Raw genomic sequence first — 24280 nt, forward strand, 5'->3', positions numbered from 1 at the left:
ACGTGGCAGAATACAAGTATTGTCTACAGACATCAGAGGTACACACTAATGTATGAAAACAAAGTGGTAGAAGCACAAATGCAGTTACAATATGAATGTGCATGTTGAATAACGCTAAAAGAAAAAAAGTGAGACCCCAGAAGAATTGTATCAGGAACATCCATCAAAAACTCATAAATGTATAAGTTGCACTTCCAATAATTTTTCTTTCCAAAAGCTCTAACTTCCAATAACTTAAGACTGATCATTTTAACTGTGGCCATCTTGCCACATTATGCTTCTGTGCCTTACTTAATTTTGTTGGCTAAGTGTATAGAGCTGCTATACATAACCACCTTGTAGGAGTAAAAAGACTGTCTTCAATCACTGAAAGGGAAGTGCACATAAATGGAGGTCAATCTTTTAGTTTAGTGAGACTATACCAAAGAAAAATCAGAACTGTTGTGAAAATTTTTCTACTTCTGTACTTCCAATTCATAAAAAATAACAGCATCTAAAAAAAAACCTACCATAATATCACAGCAACAGTTACAAACACTATCTCAGAAATGTTTGCCCATTGCTAACTTTAACATTATCTGATTTTACATTACTGTGGATATATGGAAGACAGGTCTTTGAAATCACACCACCAAAGACATTAATTGCAAGGAAAAATATTTTCATTTTGATCATAATAGTTGACTATGTCATTTTCAAATTTTTAGTTCTCTAACACTTTAAATAAAATGCTTAGAGTTGCAGATACGGAAGCAAAACTTAGCATAGAATCAAAAAAGTGCATTAAGTTGTATCTATTTTGTTTGTACAAAAACCAAAAAGTGCTCTCTGTAACTCAGATGCAGAATTATGTACTAAAATATGTAGAGTAGAAATAGCTACTGTGAAAAAGTATTGTGGAAATCTACATTTAGTTAATATTTAATATACTTTGCATCCTTCTACCTCAATCTTACATTTCATAGACTACAGCATTTTTACTAACCTCAGTATCAAAAATTTAAAATACTCAACTCATTAAAAATTTTGTTTGGAAGCTTACCTAACTGCTTTAACACATTATTACAAAAAAAAAAAAAAAAAAAATTCAGAACAATTTCCCAAGCAAATGAAGTGGTGCAAAGCCTGCCCATAAATACAAAATCCTTTAAACCCAAGGTTTCCCACCCACACATTGCAGGCTCTAGAATTTGTTATGACTAGAGAAGGGACAAAAAAACCCCAAACTAACTTGAAAAAACTCTACCCTTAATGCCTTCTTCTCCAGTTCAGGATCAGTTTCAAGACCTCAGTCACAAAGCTCTCAATACTAAATCTCTACTATAAGTGCAGATCTGAAATTTTGCGTACAATTACTCTACTTGGAATAAAATAAATCCAAATTAAGTAACAAAAATTTGCTTCAATGGGAGCTCGCCTTCAGCTCTATTTAGAGGAATTCCATATATACAGGAAATAATTTAAAAAACCAATTTTAAAACCTTACTTGAAAAAACAACTGTAAAAACTTGGTTATATGGTTTCTTTTTCTTATGTAGAAAGGATGTATATTCTTATATAGAAAGGATATTCTTATAAGGAGAAGATACTAATACTTCACAAATATTTTAGCATTAAAAACACCATTACTGCCAATGGATTTGCTATATCCAAACGAAAAGTGTTATAATTTTTTTAGTTTTTTTTTCTTGGTTGCAATATTGAACTTGCTTTCTTTGATTCCAAGCTTCTTCAAGAAATTCTCGGTTTATACAAACCAAATAACAATATGTGATGTCCTCAAAATAGTATCAGGAGCACTTACTCATCATACTTGATATGATAAATAGCTTCTTCATCAGTGTCCATACAGTCTGAATAAGATGTAGAAGGTGTACTGTCCAAATTATTTACATTTTCTCTAGAATGATCTTGATTTAAGTTTCCATTAGTCCTTTTGTAACCGTTACCACTCTTCCCTTGAGCTTTACCATTCTTATGTCCCTTTGTTGCTCGGGTAACATTTTCTATATGAGCTTCAAACCAGGCTCCAATGTTGATATCACGGGCATCCACCAATTCATTTATCTGAAAGGAAAATTCAATAATGAGTTTATGCTTATTCTATAAAATACCAATTAAGAAAAAAATAAATCAGACAACTTACTGTGCTGCTGCTTAACTTTTTAATCAGTAAAACAATTAACTATAATAACTAGTTGCAAGTTCATGTAATATACAGTCATAACTACTTGCACTTCTAGTATTTTATTATTCTTCCTTCATTAAAATCTAGTATAAATATAATTTATATGTAATTTTAAAAAGCAGTGCTAACTTTTTTTCTCTTCAAATCCGAAATTTTGCTTGATCTCTTCCATTGTCCTTTCCTCTTGTTTCACCCACTGTTCTTAATGGCTATGATAAGCACATACAGTATTAAAATACTAACTCAAAACCAAATGGTTTACAGAACATCCTGAGCCTTCAACCTGGAATTAAGATTTAACTTTATACCCTTCTGTCCTGCAAGATTTTTTTAATCATTAAAGATTTAAGGATAGATAGGAAAAAATCTAAATAGGTTGCCACCAGAGTCAGCCAGAATGTTATGACTGTAAGAAATGGAATTCATCTCCAGAACTTCTCCCTTCTGTAGTCACAGTATTACTACAGGTACTAAGCAACCAAACCATTTTACTATTCTAAATCTTGTTGTATTTATGTCTTCAGATAATAAACAGATGTTTCTTTAATAAAACTAAGAATGCTGAAAGAAAATATTTAAAAACCACTCCAACAGTATACCAACTATAAAAAAATTATTACAACAGAATTACTGCAGATTAAAAGTCTTTAATTATCAATATGAGACATATGCAGATATGCATATACATAAATACACATATGGTTTAAGCTACAGTCTTTATCAGGTACCAACATTGTGCCAGATAGATACTTACTCTCACACACTCCAAAGGCTAATTTCTAAGATATTAATAATCTTGTATTTTCACAGGAGCAAAACTCTGCAAGTTTCAGTATTTAGAGTGAAGCAATCCTTCAGTATTTGAAAGCACAACTGACCGCGGTTTGAGCTTTCCCACTAAAGGAATACTTCCTGATTTACTCTTGCCATTCCTCTTCTTCAGATAACTTCCCAAACCTAATGTTTTGTTCTTCAGCATATGTAAAATACCAATGTGTATTTTTGGTTTTACTTTCTTAGAATCTACAGTACTCAAAGTACAGCTTATTATGAGGATGACAATTTCAGCCACATGATAAACAAATCAGAGAAGGACAGCCTTATTTTAAATCTATCAATCTATTTTAAATATACACAGTGAATTCTGACACTTGTAAAAGGAACCTTCATGAAGGCATACCTATGTAATCTTACATGTTTGAATTAGTTGCAGCTCTGAGTGGTGCTTTACTTCCTCTTCTCCAAAACAGAGCTGAATGAGATACACACTATTAAGGATTCCCCATCTGCTGCTACTTCATGCAACCAGTTATACAAGTGCCAAAGAAGCCATGTTAGTCAAGTTAAAATCCATCATATCCAGATCCAGAACAACAAGAAATGGAAAAATAATAATAAAACAATACATCGATGTAAACTCCTTTAATCATTCCTTTATAATACATGCATATGTAATTAGATATGAATAATTCACAACATACTTCCTACACTTGCAAAGAGTAGGAGCAAATAATTACTACCACAGACTTCTGAGGAGCAAAATGCAATTATTTTGTGTGAGTAGTTTGGTTTAAGAATTGTTTTATTAGCAGCTATTTGTGAACAGTATTAAACAAACACCAATTTTAATTACAGATTCAATTTGTGTGGTTTTTATTCCAAGCTAGTGTTCTTGGCTAAAATGTTTTTACTGCAGTCAGTGTTTTTTGAAAGAAAAACTGACCATGTGAGAATCAGAAAATGAAACACACACATGCTTCTAAAAGAGCTTTGTTTTTTCTAAATCATTCCTGCATGCCCAAGTCACTGTTACTGTAACTGCTCTCTTGCAACTCATCCTGTTATTCCTCTTTTTGGCCATTTCTTAACCAAGGTAGTGTTGTTCACTCATGTCAAGTCCACCTTGGGATAGTCTCCCTGTTCTTAGACCAGATACCACTAACAATTCTTAGCAACAAGGAACAAGAGTTGCACATAAATCCATCCACTACTACTCCTCAGAGCCCACAGAACTGTATGAGATGTCAAGTACAACTGGGCTATAAAACAAGCTAAAAGATTCTGATTTATATAATATGCAATGACCACACAGAGAAACTCTGTTTAAATCACTATTTTAACCATCTAACAATAATTTATTATTAACTTTTATTTCCAATACCAACTCTACCATTATTTTTAATAGTTTTTTGAATTGCAGGTTCCATATCAACTAACTTTCCTTCTGGTAGCTGAAATCAGAAAGAGATAGCAGAGCACAGAGGTTTGGACTATCCACAGCATGGAGTAAGTAACAGGTATTTTGTTGAGTCTAGCTCTGGATGAAGATCCAACGAGACACAGGGCTTTGCTCAGAGTAAGTTATAACAAAACATTTATTCGAGTAAGTAAACTACTCATTATTGTTTGACAATGAAATGCAAAAATCACTAAACATATCCACCTATTTAGCTACCTAATGTACCTTAGTTTATTAGGCTGTAGGCCTTTTTTACTTGTATTAAATAAGTTTGCAACCTTTGAACTACAATACCGGGTAAAAATACATGCTTCAAAGTTTTCAAATACTGTAATTAAAAATCCTTTGTATCCATTCATACGATTATCTATAAATAGCTAACAGTGAAATGACTCTATCTTTAATTTTCTCTTAGATATATTGCAAACACATTGTTGACTGAAAAAATAATCACACAAGTAATGAAGGATAAAGTGTTAGCTCTCTGGAATGAGACATCACAAAAATTTCAGCTGACTTGACAAAATAGGTTTCCTTGAGTATGCTTGCTGATATCACCATTCTCTGTAATATTTTTTGATTTAATCCTGAATAAAGCAGCTAAGAGACTACTTGATACTTAATATATTGAAATGTACCATTCTTGAAAAAGAAACATCTTAGTACTCTTTTCCTCAGATCAGTCTATCTGCTCTGTTCTCCCATCTCCCCCCATCATTCTCCCCATCCTTTCTCATATTACCTTTTACACTCGAATAATTGTAAAGTTTAAGAACTGAAGAACTGGAGCTCTTCCCATTGTAATAAATGAATATAAAAGAAAAAGGAAGCACACAAGCTTGAGTCTCCATATTTAAGCTATTGATTTTGTGACTCTAACTGAAATTACCTTGTATACGTGTGGCAGCCTCTGTTGCTTTAAGGCTACAGAAATTTGACAGAGAATGAACCCCCTGGTGTTCCAGCTGGACTTCAGAGATCAGAGGGCTGGGTGCCAGTGGGTTTGACTTCTGATTAATTCAGCACTAAGTCTAGTTGTGTTCAGTAACATCCACAATCCAGATTCACCAATAGTGCAGTTCATTGAAGCAACAGGAGGTGGGTTCAGGATTGCCAGTGAGCAGTGCACTAACCACAGCGTTAATATGTGTCATGACAGAAGGTAATAGTAACAGAGATCTGTTAGCACTATAAACACACATTATATATAAACTCATACATGTTAATAAATACTCATATATACTAATAAATGTTTATATATACACACATATATATAATACATATTCAGCTACAATAATAAATATTCCCAAACATTAATAAATATTCATATGTGTGTGAAAAAATATTTCTAGGAGGTACCAAACCCACTTAAATGTGCCCCTTCAGGGAAGGAGGAGAGACACTATCAGCCTATACCAAGCAAGCAGAGGTGTTTTCCCCCTCTGCCTTTTTTCCCAAAAATACCCCTTCTATATTATAATTTTTGGTCCTACGCAAAAGGAACAATTTTATGTTACAAGTGGGGTTGTGGTGACTGTGGTCTTAGACAGACATGTTCTTTTTTCATCTGCATTCCTAGGTGTGTGAAAATTACTATGCAAATTGGACTTAATAAAGATCTTAATAACTTTTGGTCAGAATTTACAGTTGATACAAAAGGTAAAATAGACACTTTACTCCATCTGCTGAGGTGGCAGTAAAGGCTCTCTGACCTCTCTGCCTGATAGTCTTTGTGCACATCCTTATCTCCATAAAGAAAATAGACTTTTAGCAAGGCTTGTCACACATGGTGAAGGAGGAGAGGCAAATGGCTGGTGCAGGTGTTCCTCTGTAACCCACTGAAACAGCACAGTGCCATGTGCCTTCTGCTTCACTCCAGACATCATTTGCACCTTGCTTGAGCCAGGTGCAAGATCAGCCAGAGAGTGGCCCAGCTCATTGTTATCCCAGCCAGATTTGTTAATTCTTCAAAGACTTAAAGCAACATTTAAGGCAAGCTGCATTTATGGCAACCTCAACCTACTTTTTCTTCTCTGTAATCGTGGATATTTTCCAGCAAAATAATTACTGTTATGGCTATGTCTAATCTAAGAGAAACACCCAAAGAGGAGGTGAAATGCTATCATTCCCTACAGATAGATACATATAGATATATTCATATAGACACGTTCTACTAAATATTCAATAAGCTAGCAATCTGAAAACTGCCCCTTTTCTGTTTAAATTAAACTTTTGGTACTCTTATGACAAGTCTGAAAAATTCAACAAGGTACAAAGCTAAATGAATACCAGGTATGCAATTCCTAAAAAAGCTACATTAAAAAGGTATCACTACATAACATATATTTATTATACTTAAAGAAATTGTGTATTTCCACAATTTGTCTAGTTCTAATATAGCACTGAAATATTAGTACTAAAAAAATTATTTGAAAAGCTTGAAGAAAAAAAGTGTAAAAGCTACATTTTAACACATTTTTTATTAGCTTCTTTTGTCCACAAGAAAGTATTTGTTTCACAGCTACTCTTTTCAACAATCTGTTTTGAAGAACACAGTGTGTCAGAGTTTGAGAACTCTCCTGAAAGTGAGATTGGTCTAAGGGATGCTCATGACTCTCCAAGAGTCAGTTTCAATTATGTGAATTTCATTTAAGCCAAATCGGGGAATTAAATCATATAAGAAAGCAATGAGGATACACTCTTTGAAACAATAAAACAATACTTTTCTAAAAATAAAATTAAATCCACAGGAGTGAAGTTTGTACATACCTTGTACAATCCAATGCCTGGATCAATGAGAAACGAGCGAGATGATGTAGATGGCTGACTGGGTGATCCACTGTTTGTTTTTTTGACTTTGTTCTTGCAGTTGGAAACAGCACAGGGATTGACTTCTCCATCCTGATCTGTCAGTGATGCAGTGGTAGGAGCTTCAGAATCAGAACGTATCAAAAGCTGAACTATGTCATTTAGTCCAACATTGTAGTCAAATAAAGTGTGTCCATCTTCAAGCTGTCAAAAGAAATGTGTACTTGTAAAACTCTACCTTAAGGTACCTAAGTAGTTTTTAAATCTTCTTTTTATAGACAAAAATTGTGCAGACCAGAAGAGGGAAGCCATATTTTACCGATAAATAAAAACCTATGTCTTGAGTATATGAAAACAGAAACTCCTCAAGCTAACTGCAACCATAATTTCATTGATTAAAAATCATTGGAAGGCTTAAAACTAGCAACAGACATCTCTACAGACTGATGTCACCTACCTACAATTAAGCTAAGAAACACTAAAAAATGACAAGTTGTGCACTAGGAAACACAAGAAGCAGTACTGCAGCTTTGCTCAGTTAAATACCCTTAATGACCTAGAGCATCTTTGAAGCAAAGGCTTGATTCATCTGAAAGTATAATGCATTGCTTTGAAATAGCAAAATTAGTATAAGCTACACTTTACTTCACACTGCAGTGGGAGAAAAGCATGCATGACTGAAAAACATGTATGACTAAAAAGCTGGTGTCTTTCCAACTATTCTAGCAACAAATAAGTTATCTACCCCTTTTCTCAAGAACAGGTGTTATTTTCAACACTAATTGATGTTTCATATTTTTTTTCAAACAGAACAGCTTTCATTATCTTGTGAGCAGTATCTATACAACAAGAAAAAGCAGGGAGGAAGGAGCAGAGAAGAAAAAAAAGGAGCACCTCTCCAGTTTCTAGCAATAGTTTTCTCCAACATTCAGACAATCTCAGGATAGACAAAACTGGAATCCACATTTCTTTCTCCATCCCCTCTGCTTTTTCAAAATAACTCTAAATGGCAGAGGACTGTTATGAACAGAAGCTGACAGTCAATCAATGAACCAGTTCTTCTTCCATGAACTTAAAACCTTGCAAAAAAATTAACTCTCCTTACTGCTGATAACTACTGTACCTACAGCTGGGACCTGTAAACAGGAGTATTCATATTACGAGTTGAAGCTGACACAGCTGTCTGATAACAGCTACAGGAAAGAATCTTACTTAGCCGCCCATTTTCAAACCAGTTCAACACACAGCACACAAAACCATACTGAAGATTTTCATCCTGTAACTATCAAAGAAATGCAAGTCTTAAAGCAAAAATCTCCAGTAGCTATGATTATCCAGGTGACTACCAATACCACCTCATATGCCTGGGCCTTCTTCATACTTAGAAGTAAGGTGATTAAGTAACCTTTTCCATCCCACCACATCATAACTTCCCAAACATTTGACAACTCTTTCACAAAGGGCATAGAAGTGTTCTTGCAGTCCTACTACAATCCAGGATTTGTGGGCTTTTCACACCACAAGCATTTTCACTGTTAATAAGTTTAAAGCATTATTCTTATACTCAAAGTACAAATAAACCCAAACCAAAGAAAAATAATGATACTGCAAAAACACATTGGAGGGGATATCCACATTGCTACTGCTTCTGATTACTACTCCAGGCCACATTTAAGATTAAGCCCCTCCCAAGTGATTTTTTTGGTTGCAAAATGGTTTAAAAGCTCAGCAGTATATCTGCAAAAGAGATCAATTCTGAAATAATCAATAAATTAGATGTCATAGGAGACACATAATTTCTCCATTTTTCTGTTCCAACTGGACTGTACAGGCTGTGGCAGAGATTACAATGTAGTTCCTAGAATCCTGTGGTATAATGAAATCTTCTGAAAGCTAATGTACTGGAGAAAAAAATTATAACTTTGCTCCTGGTAGACCAAAAGTATGTAAGCAACATGCAGATGAGAGCTTTGCTCTCCTGCCTTTGTTCCTACTCTCTCAGGACAGGTCCTGTGCAAGCTAACAGAAAAATATTTTGAGGTACTGCAGTTTAAAATTTAAAGTTAATTCAGTAAAGATGTAAATCTGAAAACTCTGAATTATCTACAGTAGCTAGGTAAATGTCTTGTGTCTAGTCTTCATAATCTATTCTTCCATTTGACTGCAGATTAAGTTATATAATGCACAAGTCCCTCCCTATTAGCATGGAAGGTAAAAAAAAAACCAACTTTAATAAAAATGAGGGGAAAAAAAGGAATCTGTCCAGGAATAGTTATATTTAACATACACAGAAACAAAGACATAACAAGGTTAAGCCTTGAGTAACAAGCTGCCTTCCCTAACAACATGCACACACATACACACACACACACCACCAAGCCTAGACTACCTATTCCTGCACAACAGTAAGATAAGTCTCCTCTTCATAGGCATTCAAAACCCACATGGACTTGTTCCTACTGACCTGTTTGAAGTTGCCCTGCCTTGGTGGGTGTGGCTTGGACTAGATGACATCCAGAGGTCCCTTCCAACCCTAAATATTCTGTCATTTGGTCAAGACAGCTTTGATGAATATGAACTAAATGGTCAGCCAAATAAACTGATGAATGCAAAGTTGTCTTATTTACAGAATAAATGTAAAAAAATTTGACTATTAAGTGGTTGAGAAAGTGGTTGGATGGTGGCATCCAGAGGGTAGTAGTCAATGTCTCGAAGTCCAAATCTTATTAATTAATCTTCCTTAATGATGCAGGCCATGGAATTGAGTGCACTCTCAGCAAGTTTGCAGATGACACCAAGCTGAGTGGTGTTCTTAACACACCTGAAGGATGGGATGTCCAGAGGGACCTGGACAGGCTGGAGAAGTGGGTCCATGGGAATCTCATGAGGTTTAATAAGATCAAGTGTAAGGTGCTGCACCTGGTCAGAGCAATTCCCCAATACCACAGGCTGGGGATGAACAGGTCAGAGCAGCCCTGCTGAGAAGGACTTGGAGTACTGGTGGGTGAGAGGTTGGACCTGACCCAGCCATGGGCACTCACAGCCTGGAAAGCCAAACGTGTCCTGGGCTGCATCCAAAGCAGTGTGGGTAGCAGGGCTAGGGAGGGGATTCTGCCCCTCTGCTCTGCTGAGACCCCACCTGCAGTGCTGCATCAGCTCTGGGGTCCCAGCAGAGGAAGGACATGGACCTGTTGCAGTGAGCCCAGAGGAGGCCAAAAGCATGATTGGCAGGACGGAGATGGAGCATCTCTCCTACAAGGAAATTGAGATTTTTCAGCCTGCAGAAGAGAAGGCTTAAGGGCCACCTAATGCAAACTTCCAGTTCCCAAAGGGAGCCTACAAGATGGCGAGGAATCTTTAATAAAGGCATGTAGTAACAGAAAAAGAGGCAATGGCTTCAAACCTGAAAGAGAACTGGTTCAGATTAGATATTAGGAAGAAATTCTTTACAGAGGGTGGTGAGATACTGAAACAGGTTGCCTGGAGAAGCTGTGGATGCCCCATTCCTGGAAGTGTTCAAGGAGAGACTGGATGGGGCTCTAAGCAGTCTGGTCAGTGAAAGGTGTCCCTGCCCATGGCTGGGTATTTGGAACAAGATGATCTTTACAGTCTGTTCAAACCCAAACCATTCTATGATTCTATGATCTGCCAAAGTGATTGTGGCTTGTTTTTTCCCCTCTGGTTTTAACACTTATACTCTCTGCAGGAATATTTTATGACACCAGATTATTCTATGACTAGCGAGGTCACACTTAAGTCTCAAAGCACAGTAACAGACGTAAGATTACTATAAGCATACTTCACATGTCTCCTAATGTGATAGGGAAAGAGCTCCTGTATGAACAAGAAGTATGTTCCTGAGTATGAGCAACTGAATAAATTTAGACCAAGTCAATACACTGCAACAGTGTCTGCTTCTAGAATCAAAGCAGAATACCACAGAAACTCAACCAGCTTTTTGACTTGCAAGAATCAATCAGCTGCTTTTTGACTTGCAAGAACTGATATGTGAATCTGCAAGTATACCTGTGCCTACCTATTACTTCATCACTGACAACTGAATTCCTTGGAGTAACAAAGTTGGAAAACAGTGTTTATAGAAATCCATTTCACACAGGAGAGCAGATGGTTTTTCTGATGGTTTTATGATGGTTTTTCTTGAATTACAATAGACAATTTTATCTCATTCTGCTGCATAAAGACACTAAGAAGATTCCCTAAAAACATGTTTGCCTAGACAGCACATTAAAAGAAAATAAACAAACATTACATGTTAAAGACACATTTAAGGTCACTTGTCAATCACAAGCTTATATATGCAAATGAGAAACAAAAGTAATCACACAAGTATCAGATAATTAATCTCCTTAAACTCAGCTATTATTTGTTAATGGGTGATTATATATGTCCTAGAGCAAAAGTAACTGAACAGGCGATTTCATTTATGAAATTTTACTAGCTCTTCTAATCCTACTGCCGTAAGAAAAAGATGCATTTTTTTCCTTAGCAATAGATTTCACTTTCAGTTTCAATTCCTCTTAAAGACTGGCATGCTTCAAAAGCCTTTAAGGCTTCATTAACATGAATAAAAGGACACTAAAGAGCAACTAGCTTTACTGTATCTAACACTCTCACTATTCTAAATACATGTAAGTTGATAAACAGATTACATCTTCCAAATGTATTTTCATCATCATGCATTACAGACACTATCAATTTCAAAACAGTCCTAGAGAAGGTTTTTATAAATACTTAAAGGTAACACAGCACTATGCTTACACTGCTACACAAGAGGAGCCACAGAAATGCAATACTGGAATTGATACCTACCTACTATTACTGTTAGCAGAACTGTCCTGAAACATCAACCCACAAATTATGTTAAAAGCACGTAGAAGCTGCACTTACATGAACATGAATAATCATGCAGAGTGTGATATGATACTGCATTACTTGGGTAAAAAAAATTGCCTGACAAACAATTTACCAATTACTATCACACTAACTACAAGTCCCAGCAAAAGGACAATTCATTATGGCTTCTACAGCAGGTACAGAGACCTCCACATAGTAATTCTTACATCTTAATGTGTGATCCAGGAGCAGGGTGACCTTAATCCAGACATTCTCCTTGACAATCAAGATCTTTAATCACTTATGAAAGTGTGCCTTTAAGCATCTTCTGAGGTTTTCTTTTCTAAGAAAGGCACCTGTATCTAGCAATACAGATGAAATAAACTATAATGAATGCAGATGAGTGCTTTAATTAACAAAGTAGAATGAAAAATTAAGTGACATCAATCTTATTCTGCACAGGCATTACATGCAGCTGGCAAATTTAACAGGAAATGTCTAAGAGTAAAGATCTTCAAGCTCAAGTTCAGTAAAAAAACTTGGTTAGGAGTTTGCTAGAAGTTATCTGGGGGGTATTAGTCTGAAAAATCAAGAATCTGTTTAACTTCCAGTTGGGTACTTATTGGAAGCAAGCAAAGTGGACTTCCAGAACTTCATATATTTTCCATCTGAAGATTGATGTACAAACCTAACTTTTGCTGCCTGAAGTAGGGTGTTGGAATTAAATTCCACAGAAACATTCAAACATACCTCTAACCAGCACCTAGTAACAGAAAACTCAATATCAGCTTTTCAGCATGTAACAGTGAATTTTGGGCACTGGGATCGGCTCAGGACAAAAACAATTCAATAACCTTTACTACCCAACACTGGACCCTTAGTTTATGGACTTCAGCCATTCTCAGAGTGTGCTCAGTTTGCTTACATTTTCAAAGCTGAAAGAGAATGTGACCAGTATTTTTAATTTCACATGGAAAAACTGTACCTCCACCTGGATTCTAGTCAAAAGAATGCTTAAGGACTCTGGTATCTTTAAATACATGGATTAACCACATTCAGAGTAGTAGGCACATGGTCAGATTTTTACAGTAACTGTGTAGTAATAACACTGTTTCACAGGGAAGTACAGTTGTCTCAGTACAACAGAGACAAAAGCAAAATAAAGGGGCAATCTAGTAGCCAACTGCCTAAGAAAGTTACTGTCTTTGCAGATTTAATATAGGCTCACTTAAGTGTATGAAACTCCAAGAGATGCACTTCCTCCTCAAGCAACTGTAGTTTTAACAGTATTTATTACAGGTTCTATACCGTCTGCTCTGTCAAAAAATATTTTGTCTGGTGATCATTCTACTAAAACATCCCACATTCTTCTGTCACATGGGGCAGTTTTGATGCCATCAGTGAAGTGTTTTAGACATGTATCAGTAACTGTTGAATGCCCAAGGTATTTCCAGCCCTGAACAATGTAACTCCTCAAACAATCCATTATATCAAGACGATAAGAAGGCAAACATCTTTAAGCAGAGACTGCACATCTACAATGTTTACAGGCTCCTTCTCACATGTCTACAGCAGACCAGTTCTGAAGCATAGGCCTGGGCTTCAATATACTTTCTCCACATTTAACTGAGGTTTTTACATACTCTGCAAGACATAAACACATTCTGTTCATACTGGTTTTACTCTGGTACTCCTGCAAGTTTTCTCCTAACTCTCCCCTCCTTATTTTTAGCAGAGATCCTGATACAAACCAAATAGCTACACCTACTAATCTTACACAGAATCTAACTACAACACAGATTTACTTTTCTAAATAGGAAATAACTTCAATTGTGTTTGAAAAGATATATCAAAGAAACCATGGGTCACCCTCAGAAATAAAAAAAAAGAAATCCCAGGTTAGACTTACTAGTACTTTTGTCTTGATTTGGATTTCATAGCTTGCTGTTAAAAAATAAATGCAAATGACAGACAATTCCCTCGTTTCAAGAAGGAGAATTTACTCGTCAATTAAAAATATTTAAAAAAAAATAAAATCATTGCTGTGCAAAGAGAAACACATGAGTAGGTGAATTACCTGAAAAACCAAGTTCTCTGACAGGTTCTAGATCCGTATTTCTCCAAAACAGAATACAGACAGACCACAACATTTCATAACACAGTAACCTAAGGAGTTATTAGTGTCTGGAGAATATGATCCAAATTAGACTCAGCTCTGTCAAGTTTTTGCCACAAGACTCACATTTCAAAGCAGCCTACATGAACGTTTGAAGATGTGATGCCATCAAAAATCCCAACAAGGTCACACAAACTAGCCTTTCTATCAGAGAATATGCTCTCTTTTAACTGTGTATGTGTGTTACACAACAGCTAAGGACCTGTCCTGGACACAAGGAATAAGGCAGTCATAACACTGGATAGTGTCAAATTACTTACAAATTAGCCATATATTAAGTAGGTATCATAGTCTCAGAGAGATTCCCACAGTCTCAACAGAAAGCATACAGCAAATACAGCAAAAAATAATTCCTAGGTAAGAAGAATATGGAAGCTTTCATAATCTAAAAAAGGCTTTTCTACAAATGCAGTTTCAACCAAAGAGTTTGATCGTACCACAGTGTAAATATGCTGTGTTTGTTCAACTCTCCCCACAAAGAGGAAGTTTGGCATGCTATAATAAGCTACACAACATAGAAACAAATTACAGAATCTTGTTGCTGATACAGTCTGCAATTACACATCAATCTTGGTATAAACATAATGATAAATGTACATTAGTCATCTTCATACTCAATTAACAAGACTAGCTTTCTCTGAGAAGACATTGACACTTTTCCTGAAGCTCTGTATCTAAAATTAAGATAAAAAGCCTACATTCTCCAATAAACAAGAGGGTTTTACACCTTTTCTACAAAACTATTTGCAGAGTGTAGAGGTGGTACCAACATATTTTACCTTTTGGTCTGAAATAAATACAATTCAAAATAGATACCAGTGCAAAAGATTAGTACCAAAACAAAACCAGCGAAAGTCAAGAGCTGTGAGGCTTCTTTATAAGAAAATCACAGTGAAGGCATCTACTTTCAGCCTCAACTAATGACTTCAGGGAGTTCAAGTCTGCACCTCTTTCAAGTTAAACTTTTTAAAAAGCAATTTATGGTTTGAAAATTATTTATTCCTTTGTTATCAAGATACAGAAAAAAAGTTAATTTAGATATGGTAGTTTCTTCTTGAATAAAACTCTAAGTCCCATTAAAGGAACATTTGCTCATTAACATCTAGCTGAAGTTAGAGCAGCAAGGTTTCTCTTCTTTTGCCATTCTAAGGAGCTTTCTAATTAAGTAAATAGAAGTTCATGGTGTCTTCTGGATGCTCTTTGATGTTATTTGATACTGTTATTAATTTTTTTTTTAAAAAAAGCAAGCATGTCAAAATATATAGCTGCATAGAGATCCTCAGCAGCATGGAAAGAATCATCCATCCCTGCGCTGATTAGATGAGAAGGGTCAAGTACCTCCTGTATGATGGTAGGGGCTTCTATAGCAAAGGCAACTGAAGTTCAGCAACAGTGGTGCCAGCGAGAGCAAATGACTATCTGCAGCTTGTGAGGACACCTGTAATGAAGAACTAGTTATTATCTCAAGCTTCCATAATCAACAACAAAAATCTAAAAATCACACAAAAAAAAAATCCAGTAACCATAATTTTACAGTTAAATCATGAAGAGCAGAGATTTAATTAATAGCTTTTAAAGAATAGAATTCTCTCATAACTATCTGTATTATTGATATCAACATTTGATTACATATTATCATGGAAAATCGTCATAATCTAGTTGTCAGTGCAGACCTTGCATTCTGCATCTAAGGGTTTCTGGAGTTTTTTATAATATAAAAAATATTCCTTTTCTAAGAGCTTCCAGATTAATTTTAAAAAGTACATGTACTAAACTATCCTAAATAAATTACATGAATGTGTGACTCAAGTGTGCAATGTGACTCTTGGGGATGTCCTGTGCAGGACAAAGAGTTGGATTTGATGATACCTGTGGGTCCCTTCCAACTCAGCATATTCTGTGATTCTGGAAGTAAATATATGCCATAAAATACAGACCTAAAGATGGCTGTAATTTCTTAGAGTTTACATAATGCTCTTTCAGACTCCTAATACTTAAATAATACATACAAAACAGTATAAAGTATTCCGTTTTCACCTATGTTTCTTTGCTTTGCCTTCAGTTTGTTTAGGTGCTTTAAATAATAAAGACAATCAGATCCAAGAATTGTAAATTGCATTAGTAGCTTTACAGTAACAATTTAACAAAAAGATGATTTCAGTAAACTTCTGCAATCGTATAATAAAGGCCTACCAAACCTACTATCAGGTAAGTTTTGAGTATACACCATGAATTCACTATGTTGGGAATTCTGGCATGCAGTCTGATCATATCTGACCTGAAGACTCCAGATGACTCTCCTCACACTACAGAGCTACTTGTTACCAGCTTCCTCAAAGAAAGGCAATTACTTCCCTTCTAAGGTTTCTTCAAACTGTTTCTCTAAAATAAAAAAACTTAACTGCTCCAGCTGAAGATTTCTCACCCCAGATTTCTGCCTGAAGCAGATGGGGTTTGGACAGCTTCAGCTGAAAATATTTACAATTTTCCAAGCAAAATAAAGCTGGGAAGAGTCTGTGCTAAGAAACTCAATTGTTCTATGAATAGGCTTAGCACTCCCATTCCTGAGGGAAAGACTTCACAAGTACTGCTTTTCTAGCTTTCAGGAATTTCCTAAGTCGTAAGTATTAAGAAGGACTTAAACATACAGTATACAAATCTGAAGTTTGGAAGCTTGAACTCACATGAGATTCCACCACTATTCATGTGCCCACCCAGGTTACCCAGAAGCTAGAGGTCTCATGCCCTGTCGCCAGATTTTTAACTGTGTGTTTTACTGAAGCTACTTTACCACAAGTATGTTCTCATGCAAAGCTAAAGCTCCTCCACTCCTCTTACCCCTCTATTGTTTCAGTTAAATTTTACAGAAAACAAAACCCAAATACTTGGACATTACAGTGTGGGTCTGACAAACTAAATATTCAACTTGCACAGCTAAGTAACACAACGCATATTTCCACACTTTGTGCACAAAAGCAGAGCTGAATTTCTTCTAGTGAAGTAGGCCTGATTTGCAGCAATTTTCACCTCAAGTAAATAAACATCTTCAATATTCTCACCTCCCTCTGCTGACTTCAGTCTCCCATGAGAGAGACTGAAACAGCTTAGGAGTGGTTTCCTCACCAACAAGATTAATGACTTCAAAAGTAATTTCAATCACTGACTCCTACATATATTGGCAAAAAAGCCTTGAGACTCCAGTGTTTTTTTTTTCCCTACTTTGGTGAGCACTATGGAAAAGATACTGAGATAATGGGGTTTTTTAACTGTAGTCATTTACAAATTTTCACTGTGTTCAAATTCCAGCAGGGTGGGATGGGATGATGAGAGAAGCCAACAAAAGACATCAGTTCTTATCTTCCACAAACAGTAGATATTGCTGAAATACAAGAGTGTGCATGTTTAGTTATATGCAAAACATAAGTAGGTATTAATACTCTTACAGTATTACAGAAAACCTCAAGCTCTCTGGTGTAAACTTCCATGTATTTTTACTGCTCTATTTTTCCAGTATTGTAACTGAAAGAAACTAGAAATCCCACCATGATTGTAACTTGGCTCTACAGAAAATCTGCTCTGGTATGTCAAAATGCAAAGATATCTCCTTCACTTTCATGAATAAACTGAGAATTTCTATTCGCAAGAACAACTTCACATGCTTTCCAAGTAAGCAGAAAGAATATGCTACTGGAAATCAGACTGTCGTCTTGCTTTTTCTGAATTTCTCTAAGAATGAGTTTACTCAAAGTTAACACATAACACAGAAAAATATTAGATGTGAATAGTCTGTAGTGGGGCAAGGTTAAAATACATTTTATTCCAGCATAAGGAAATATTTGTGGCCCTGTAGGAAAATCCTTCCAGATAACAATCCATCATCTTCAAGAGGGAAAGCAAGAGACATCACTGCAGATTCCTATGTTCAGTAGACTTCTCTGGCTAACTGCAGAGTTAAGAATAAAAAAAAAAATTGCCTGAAAGTTCCACCTCAAACTAGAACTTGCCTTGACTTCTGTGGCTAGTAAAGTCATTCAGCTCGGCAGAAATGTGGAGCACCATAGAGCACAGGATGCCCTGTACATGTTATAGAGTAATATTATCTTGGTCAGCCTACAGTGTTGTATGTGAATGGTAGGTCCTTCTGGCAGTAGAAGATGCCAACCTATTCAACAAAGTAGTGCTATTCCTGGCATCGACAAGAAAAAAAAACCAACACAACAGTAACACAAAGTACTACATTAATGACAACACTAGGATTCCTCCAGTAGTTCTAGGGTATTTTAACTCTTAAAAACAGACATGAGAAGTACTGACCATTTAAGTTCTTGGATTTATCTTTGAAGATCAGACAACAGCAAACTACAGTATAGCACATTAACTACATTAACTGGACACAGAGACTCCTAAAAAACTGCAAAATTATGGCTCCAGCTCAAAATCTTAGTTGAAATTGTTCTCTACTGCAAGCTAAGAACATGATGCTGTTGAAATTCAGCCCATAAACAATGACTCACTTAGGTTTCTACATCCTTATAACCTCATATACCTCCCATTTTTAGGAGGGCATTACTTAGCCAGGCTTCCCATCATTTGCAAGATCCAAGGATTTCTAGAAGTTACCAGACAGACTACAGTAAGCAGCATTCAGTAGCAGAGTCATGGTTCTACTAGCAGAGTACAGATTTAACCATACTGAGCACTAACCAGATAAAACAAGAAAAGGATTTCACCGAGATAATATTTTTATAACACATACAGTAATCTTCAGGAGGTTTTTAAGTTTTCACCTTAATATACTCCTTTCTGTTCATCTCACATTTAACTAAAGTGACCTTTTTTATTCTTAATATTAAAATAAATATTATTTTATTTTATCACAGCCCTAAGAGAATGAAGTTTTTTAGCTTAATGTTATCAACATCCAGTTTTACTTGTGCAAGAGCAACCTTTCTGATCTTTTTTCTTATGAGCACCATGGAAACAGAAAAGCAACCCATAATCAAGAAGGAAACTTCAGAATTAATCATGGTAATTTCAAAAAAATTAACGTTTATGGGGAGTGAACTATAAAAACCCAATTACCTAACTCTTCACTAACATGATCCCAACTGTGTCCTAAACTGGATATACTAAGAATCAAACTCACACATGCTGCTTATGTAGGCAACTTCAGCTATAATATTTCACTAGCCCATTTTCTCAAACAAGACATCTCTTAACTAAAATGTTCACACTAATTGGTCTGGCCACTGTCAGATTACACAGGAAAGCACAATTCATTACAGGCTCATCTTCCCTGCTTCTCAGATAAAGAATTTGGGCTAAAAACCTTGGGTTTGCCCCACATAAACATCTATACCCAAAGAAGTGTGCTAGCACAGAAAAAAGCTAAGCAGGATACACAACTCCAAGACTCATGTTCCTTGATTTGGCCCCTTCAGAAAAACACATATTTGTACATAATGTTCCTTAGAGACCAGCTCTCACAAGTGCTCACTGTCACTAATCTGTAGAACACAAAAATCTAGTCATTTGCTATTGGTTCAAATCTAGGCTTAGCATCTAGCCATTAATGCTTACCTCCTGGTTAACAATTAAATTTCTATTTTTTAAGTTTTCTCTACATGTTTGTAAAGATACACACTTTATCTCTCTCGAGGCAGCAATCTCACTGCTGTGCATTACTCAGGTGAACTCTTCAACACTCATCTGCTGTAAGAAGATGCATCTTCGGAGTCACTTTCCCTGCAATGTACCACATATTCGGTGCCTTCCACATCAGGTAATAGCTATGCTTCACTTTCACTGCCCGAGCACTGCGCACACCTCGTAGTTTACGCAACGCGGCTTCAAAGGTTACACCCATCAGCGAAGTTACAGCCTGAGGCGACCTATTCGGAACAAAATCTTTCCATCACCCCAGGGGAGGGGAGGTACCACCTCAGAACAATTCCAGCCAGTCACCCCTGACATAGCGGCTTCTCGTGGTGGGGATGAAGCGCCTCGCTGGACTACCAACAGTCGCCTTTATTCCGCCCGGGACACGCCGGGACTCACAAGTCGAGGACACCGTGGCATCGCAACTTCTGCCCGCGCCAGTAACCCCGCGCCGCCGCCTCTCCTGGCCCCGCCACGTGCGGACCCGGGGCGGCGTTTTCCCTGGAAACCGCTCGCGGTCGGCCCGCTTCCCGCCCTATCCGGCCGGGATGCGGCAGGGCGGAGGAGAGCAGGGTAGCTCTCTTCTTCCCCCCGCATCCCTCCGGCTACTCTGTCACTTGGGCAGGATGAAGGCGGGAGCCGAGGGAGGAGCCTCTCGCCGCTCAGGTGGGAAAACAAATACACAAAGGGGTCTCACCAGGACCCGGTGAGGGGTTTTACTCCCAGCGGTTTTTACTTCATCGGGGACAACGGGGGTCCTGGAGCATTCTGTCACGGCGGGCTCCCCGCTGCCCTCCCTTCCTCCCAGACCCAGGAGTAAACAAAAGCGGGAGCTCATAGAACAGCACATGGGTGGAGACGGGGACCCCTGAGCCGCACAAAGGCCGGGCCCGGGATTAGGGGAGACCTCCGAGGGTCCGGCTGCATAGCGGAGTTCCCGACTCACCTGCTTGCCCCGGTAGAAGAGCCGCTGGCGGTCGGGGCTCACGCGGAAGGTCTCCTCGATCTTCTCCCGCAGGCACTCGATCTTGGTGAGACGGCTCAGGTCGTCGATGGTCTGGGTCTCCGTGCCGTCGATGGTGCGGACCTGGATCCACATGGTGCGCGCCCTCCCCCCCGCTCGGCCGGCCGCGGGCAAAGGATGGGAGACCCAGGCAGGGGGTGGGAACGGGGTCCGCTCCGCGGGTGAGCGCCCACGGCGCGGGAGGTGCCGGGGAGGGGTCCGGACGCTAGCCGGCTCTTTGTCTGGCCTGACGGGGCAGGAATTTCAAACCCCGCGGAGCGGGCGCGACCCTCCCGCCCGCAATCCGGGCCGCCCGTCCCGCTCGGCGGGGTGCGGGAGAAGGAAGGAGAGCCGAGCAGTTCCCACGGCGCTCCCCGATCCCGCCGAGGCAGGACAGATCGCGGCGGGTCCCCGCGGGCCGGCGGCGGGCCGGGCTACGGGGATGCGCCGGAAGCCATCGCCCGGCCCGGGCACTGTTTACCGGGGAGCGCTACCGCGCTCACATGGAGGTCACGGCGCCAACGCCGATCTCGCGAGAGCGCCCGGCCGCGGCCGTGCAGACAACACGCCGGAGCGGGGGCGGGGGGAGCGAGCCGGGCACGCGGCACCACCACGCCCCCTCCCGCCGCGCGCTGCGGCCGCCCGCCGGCCCCGCCCGCTCCGCCCCGCGCGCTGTGCCCGGCCGGCGCGCGGCCTGCAGGGGGAGGGGTTGGCGCGCGCCGGCGAAGCGGCCGTTGGCGTCTCCATGGCGGCACGCGCGGCAGCGAGGGCTGTGAGGGCCCTGTGCCTGGGGCTGGCGGGCCGGGCAGCCCCCGGCATCCATGGGCAACCGGGACCGGCGCTTGCTGGGACATAAAGATACATGTAACCTTGCATTGACAGAGCTACATGTAACCCTACCCCAAAGATACAGATTAATACTGGCGGTCGATGCAAATACCGGGGGAGACTAGAGAAGGCAAGAAGAAGCTTCGTTTACGCCCCGAATCTGGTGTGCATTTGGCTCTCTGTATTTTTCTGCATTGGGTAATTCTGCAAATTGCTACCAGGCAAATCTGGAGTTACGTAGCTGTTGTGGGCTAGCACTACTGGGCAGCTGGACGCCACACATTTCTTTGGTCACTCTGTCACCGGAAGGTGGAGAACAAAGAAAGAAGGTTGAAAGTGAGAAAATGGACATCTAAATAGCAAGAGTCTAATTAAAACTGTTAAAATTTAGTTATAACCAAAAGCTGTGCACACAAAACAAAATGATGAAGTATTTCAGTACATAAAATTGACAGGCACGTGGAATTTATCCATTTCTACAAAACCAGAGCTTTGTCATGTTTAAAGGTTGCTTAAGAAGACAAGAACCTTAACTCCTAATACCCTGCTCTTTCTCCTTCTTAGCCCAGCTTTCATTGCTGAGTGTGACATGAAGCAGTCTGGGATGTCACCAGCCTTCCCCACTGGGTCCCTTCCTGGTGAACTCCTCCAGCCTACTCACTGGCAGTGTTGTCCCAAATACAGGTTCTTCTGTCTTTTGTGTAAGAAGCTGACCCATAGGAGATATTTGCTTATTTCATATTTGTGCAGAGGTGAACCCACAAAATCAACTACAGTCAGGCTGAAAATTTATACTTTCATAAAGTATATGAAGCACAGAAGTACAATCATGCCTAATTTCTAATTACATGCCTATTAAATAGCCATTGAACTCAAAGAAAGGAAATTTAGGTTAGATATATAGAAGAAATCTTTTACTGTGGGGATGATGAGACAGAAATACAGGTTGCCCAGAGAAGTTGTGGACACTTCATCCCTGAAAGTGTTCAAAGGCAGTTTGGATGGGGCATTGAGGAACCTGGGCTAGTGGAGGTACCCTTGCCCATCACAGTGAGACTGAAATTATATGGTTTTTAAAGTCCCTTCCAAACCAAACCATTTTTATGATTCTATGATCTTTTGACCATTCTATTTTAAATGTATTGCTCATGTTCAGTGTGTGAGGGACTTCAGCTAGAGGTGGGTAGCCTAAACTTTAGAGGTGTAGTTTTCATGCAATAATGAGCTAAGTTAATCTAAAGGACATGGGTTTAGCTGATTTTGCTAACTCAAGTAAAATTTAATATATACTGCCAGACAGTTTCCTACTTATCTGTTGTTCTCAGTTATTCACTCTGCAAAATCTTTTCCTTAAATCATTCATCATTCATGATTCTCCATTTGAGACCTAAGTTTCTCAATCTGAATATGAGACCATTTGAGCCTCATTTGTTTTATCAAAAAACATCTCCTCTTGTTTTTTCTCAAGTTCCAAGGGTTTTCCCCACACCAGCAAGTCCCACTGTATCTTTTCTCTTGTAATTATGATAGCACTCCTCTTACTGTTCTTTGCAATAATGAAATTTGAGAATCATTTAGCACTGATACTAGTCATCATCATTATTGGGTATGTTCTAGAAAGTACATTTTTACATGCTTCCATATTTATATGCATACACTTAAGACACAATAAACAATAAGTACCACTAGTAAACACAATTGTTTCAGCTATCCTTTATTTGGTAACCATGCTTTTTACCATATTACATGTGAGTCTCTTAAAGAGTGTAGTAACTCATTGCTGATGAGTTACTATGTATCTCTCTCCTTGGTCTAGACAGTTCCTTTTTAAATTCTTCACCAAAATTAGCTTTGATGGCATAAATGCATGGGTTGCCTGTGACATTTGCCAAGATGTACAAATAAACTCTGTGGTCACGTATCAAAAACTATCTGAAGGGTAGAGAGCCACATGTGCTTTTGCAGAGCTGACCTCTTCTTTTATATTACAGGGCACCAGGAAGCTGGTGAGGTTTTTACAGCTGTTCATGCAATTTACAAACCTTACACACCTCTCTGCTGGGAAAGATCCCTTCACTTTCATCCCTACTGCAGGGAAAGTTCCTTTAATTCTCAACTTGGACAGCTGGAGAGTTTGGCAGTGTTTTAGTTTAGGGCAAAATTTGGGAGAAGACTTCTGGAACGAGTTCTCAGAAAACAAACCCTCTGCAGCCCCTCCCCCACCTGGTTCGGGAAAGATTTCTTTAGAGAGAAATGGAAAAAAAACTTGTTTATTTAACAAGTAAAATACTCCTTAATACAAAAACCAACATTAGATGACAAAACTCTTACGGTTTTGAAGAGATGACAAATTTAGAAAGTCTCTTCTGGGAGTGGTCGCTCAGCTATCAGTTTCTGGTGCTGAGGATGGCTGCTGCAGTTCACAAAAATGCAGACTCTTGGTGTTTCTTGATGTTTTTCAGGTTTAGGTCTAGAGCAGGTTCCCTTAGGAAAGGGAAAGGGAAGGGAAAAAAGAAATAGTCTAGG

General features: G+C 38.6%; 1 protein-coding gene and 1 long non-coding RNA gene across 3 annotated transcripts in view; one reads left to right on the plus strand and one right to left on the minus strand.

Annotated features, from left to right (window-relative positions):
- Positions 1 to 21443, minus strand: part of UHRF2 (ubiquitin like with PHD and ring finger domains 2) — an 83325-nt gene extending 61882 nt beyond the window's left edge. For both annotated transcript variants that reach the window (XM_054002708.1, XM_054002707.1), the window contains exons 1-3: positions 20870 to 21443; positions 7197 to 7439; positions 1805 to 2067 (exon numbers count right to left, since the gene is read on the minus strand). In XM_054002708.1, the coding sequence (XP_053858683.1) occupies positions 1805 to 2067; positions 7197 to 7439; positions 20870 to 21022 (659 nt within the window). In that variant the 5' untranslated portion in view covers positions 21023 to 21443. The remainder of the gene's footprint in view (positions 1 to 1804; positions 2068 to 7196; positions 7440 to 20869) is intronic.
- Positions 21444 to 21665: 222 nt separating this feature from the next.
- Positions 21666 to 22575, plus strand: LOC128822112 (uncharacterized). Its single transcript, XR_008441358.1, has 2 exons — positions 21666 to 21917; positions 22319 to 22575. It is a non-coding gene; the product is annotated as an uncharacterized LOC128822112 (long non-coding RNA).
- Positions 22576 to 24280: the final 1705 nt, after the last annotated feature.

This window comes from Vidua macroura, chromosome Z, assembly GCF_024509145.1.
Source record: "Vidua macroura isolate BioBank_ID:100142 chromosome Z, ASM2450914v1, whole genome shotgun sequence".
Taxonomy (NCBI): Eukaryota; Metazoa; Chordata; class Aves; order Passeriformes; family Viduidae; genus Vidua; species Vidua macroura.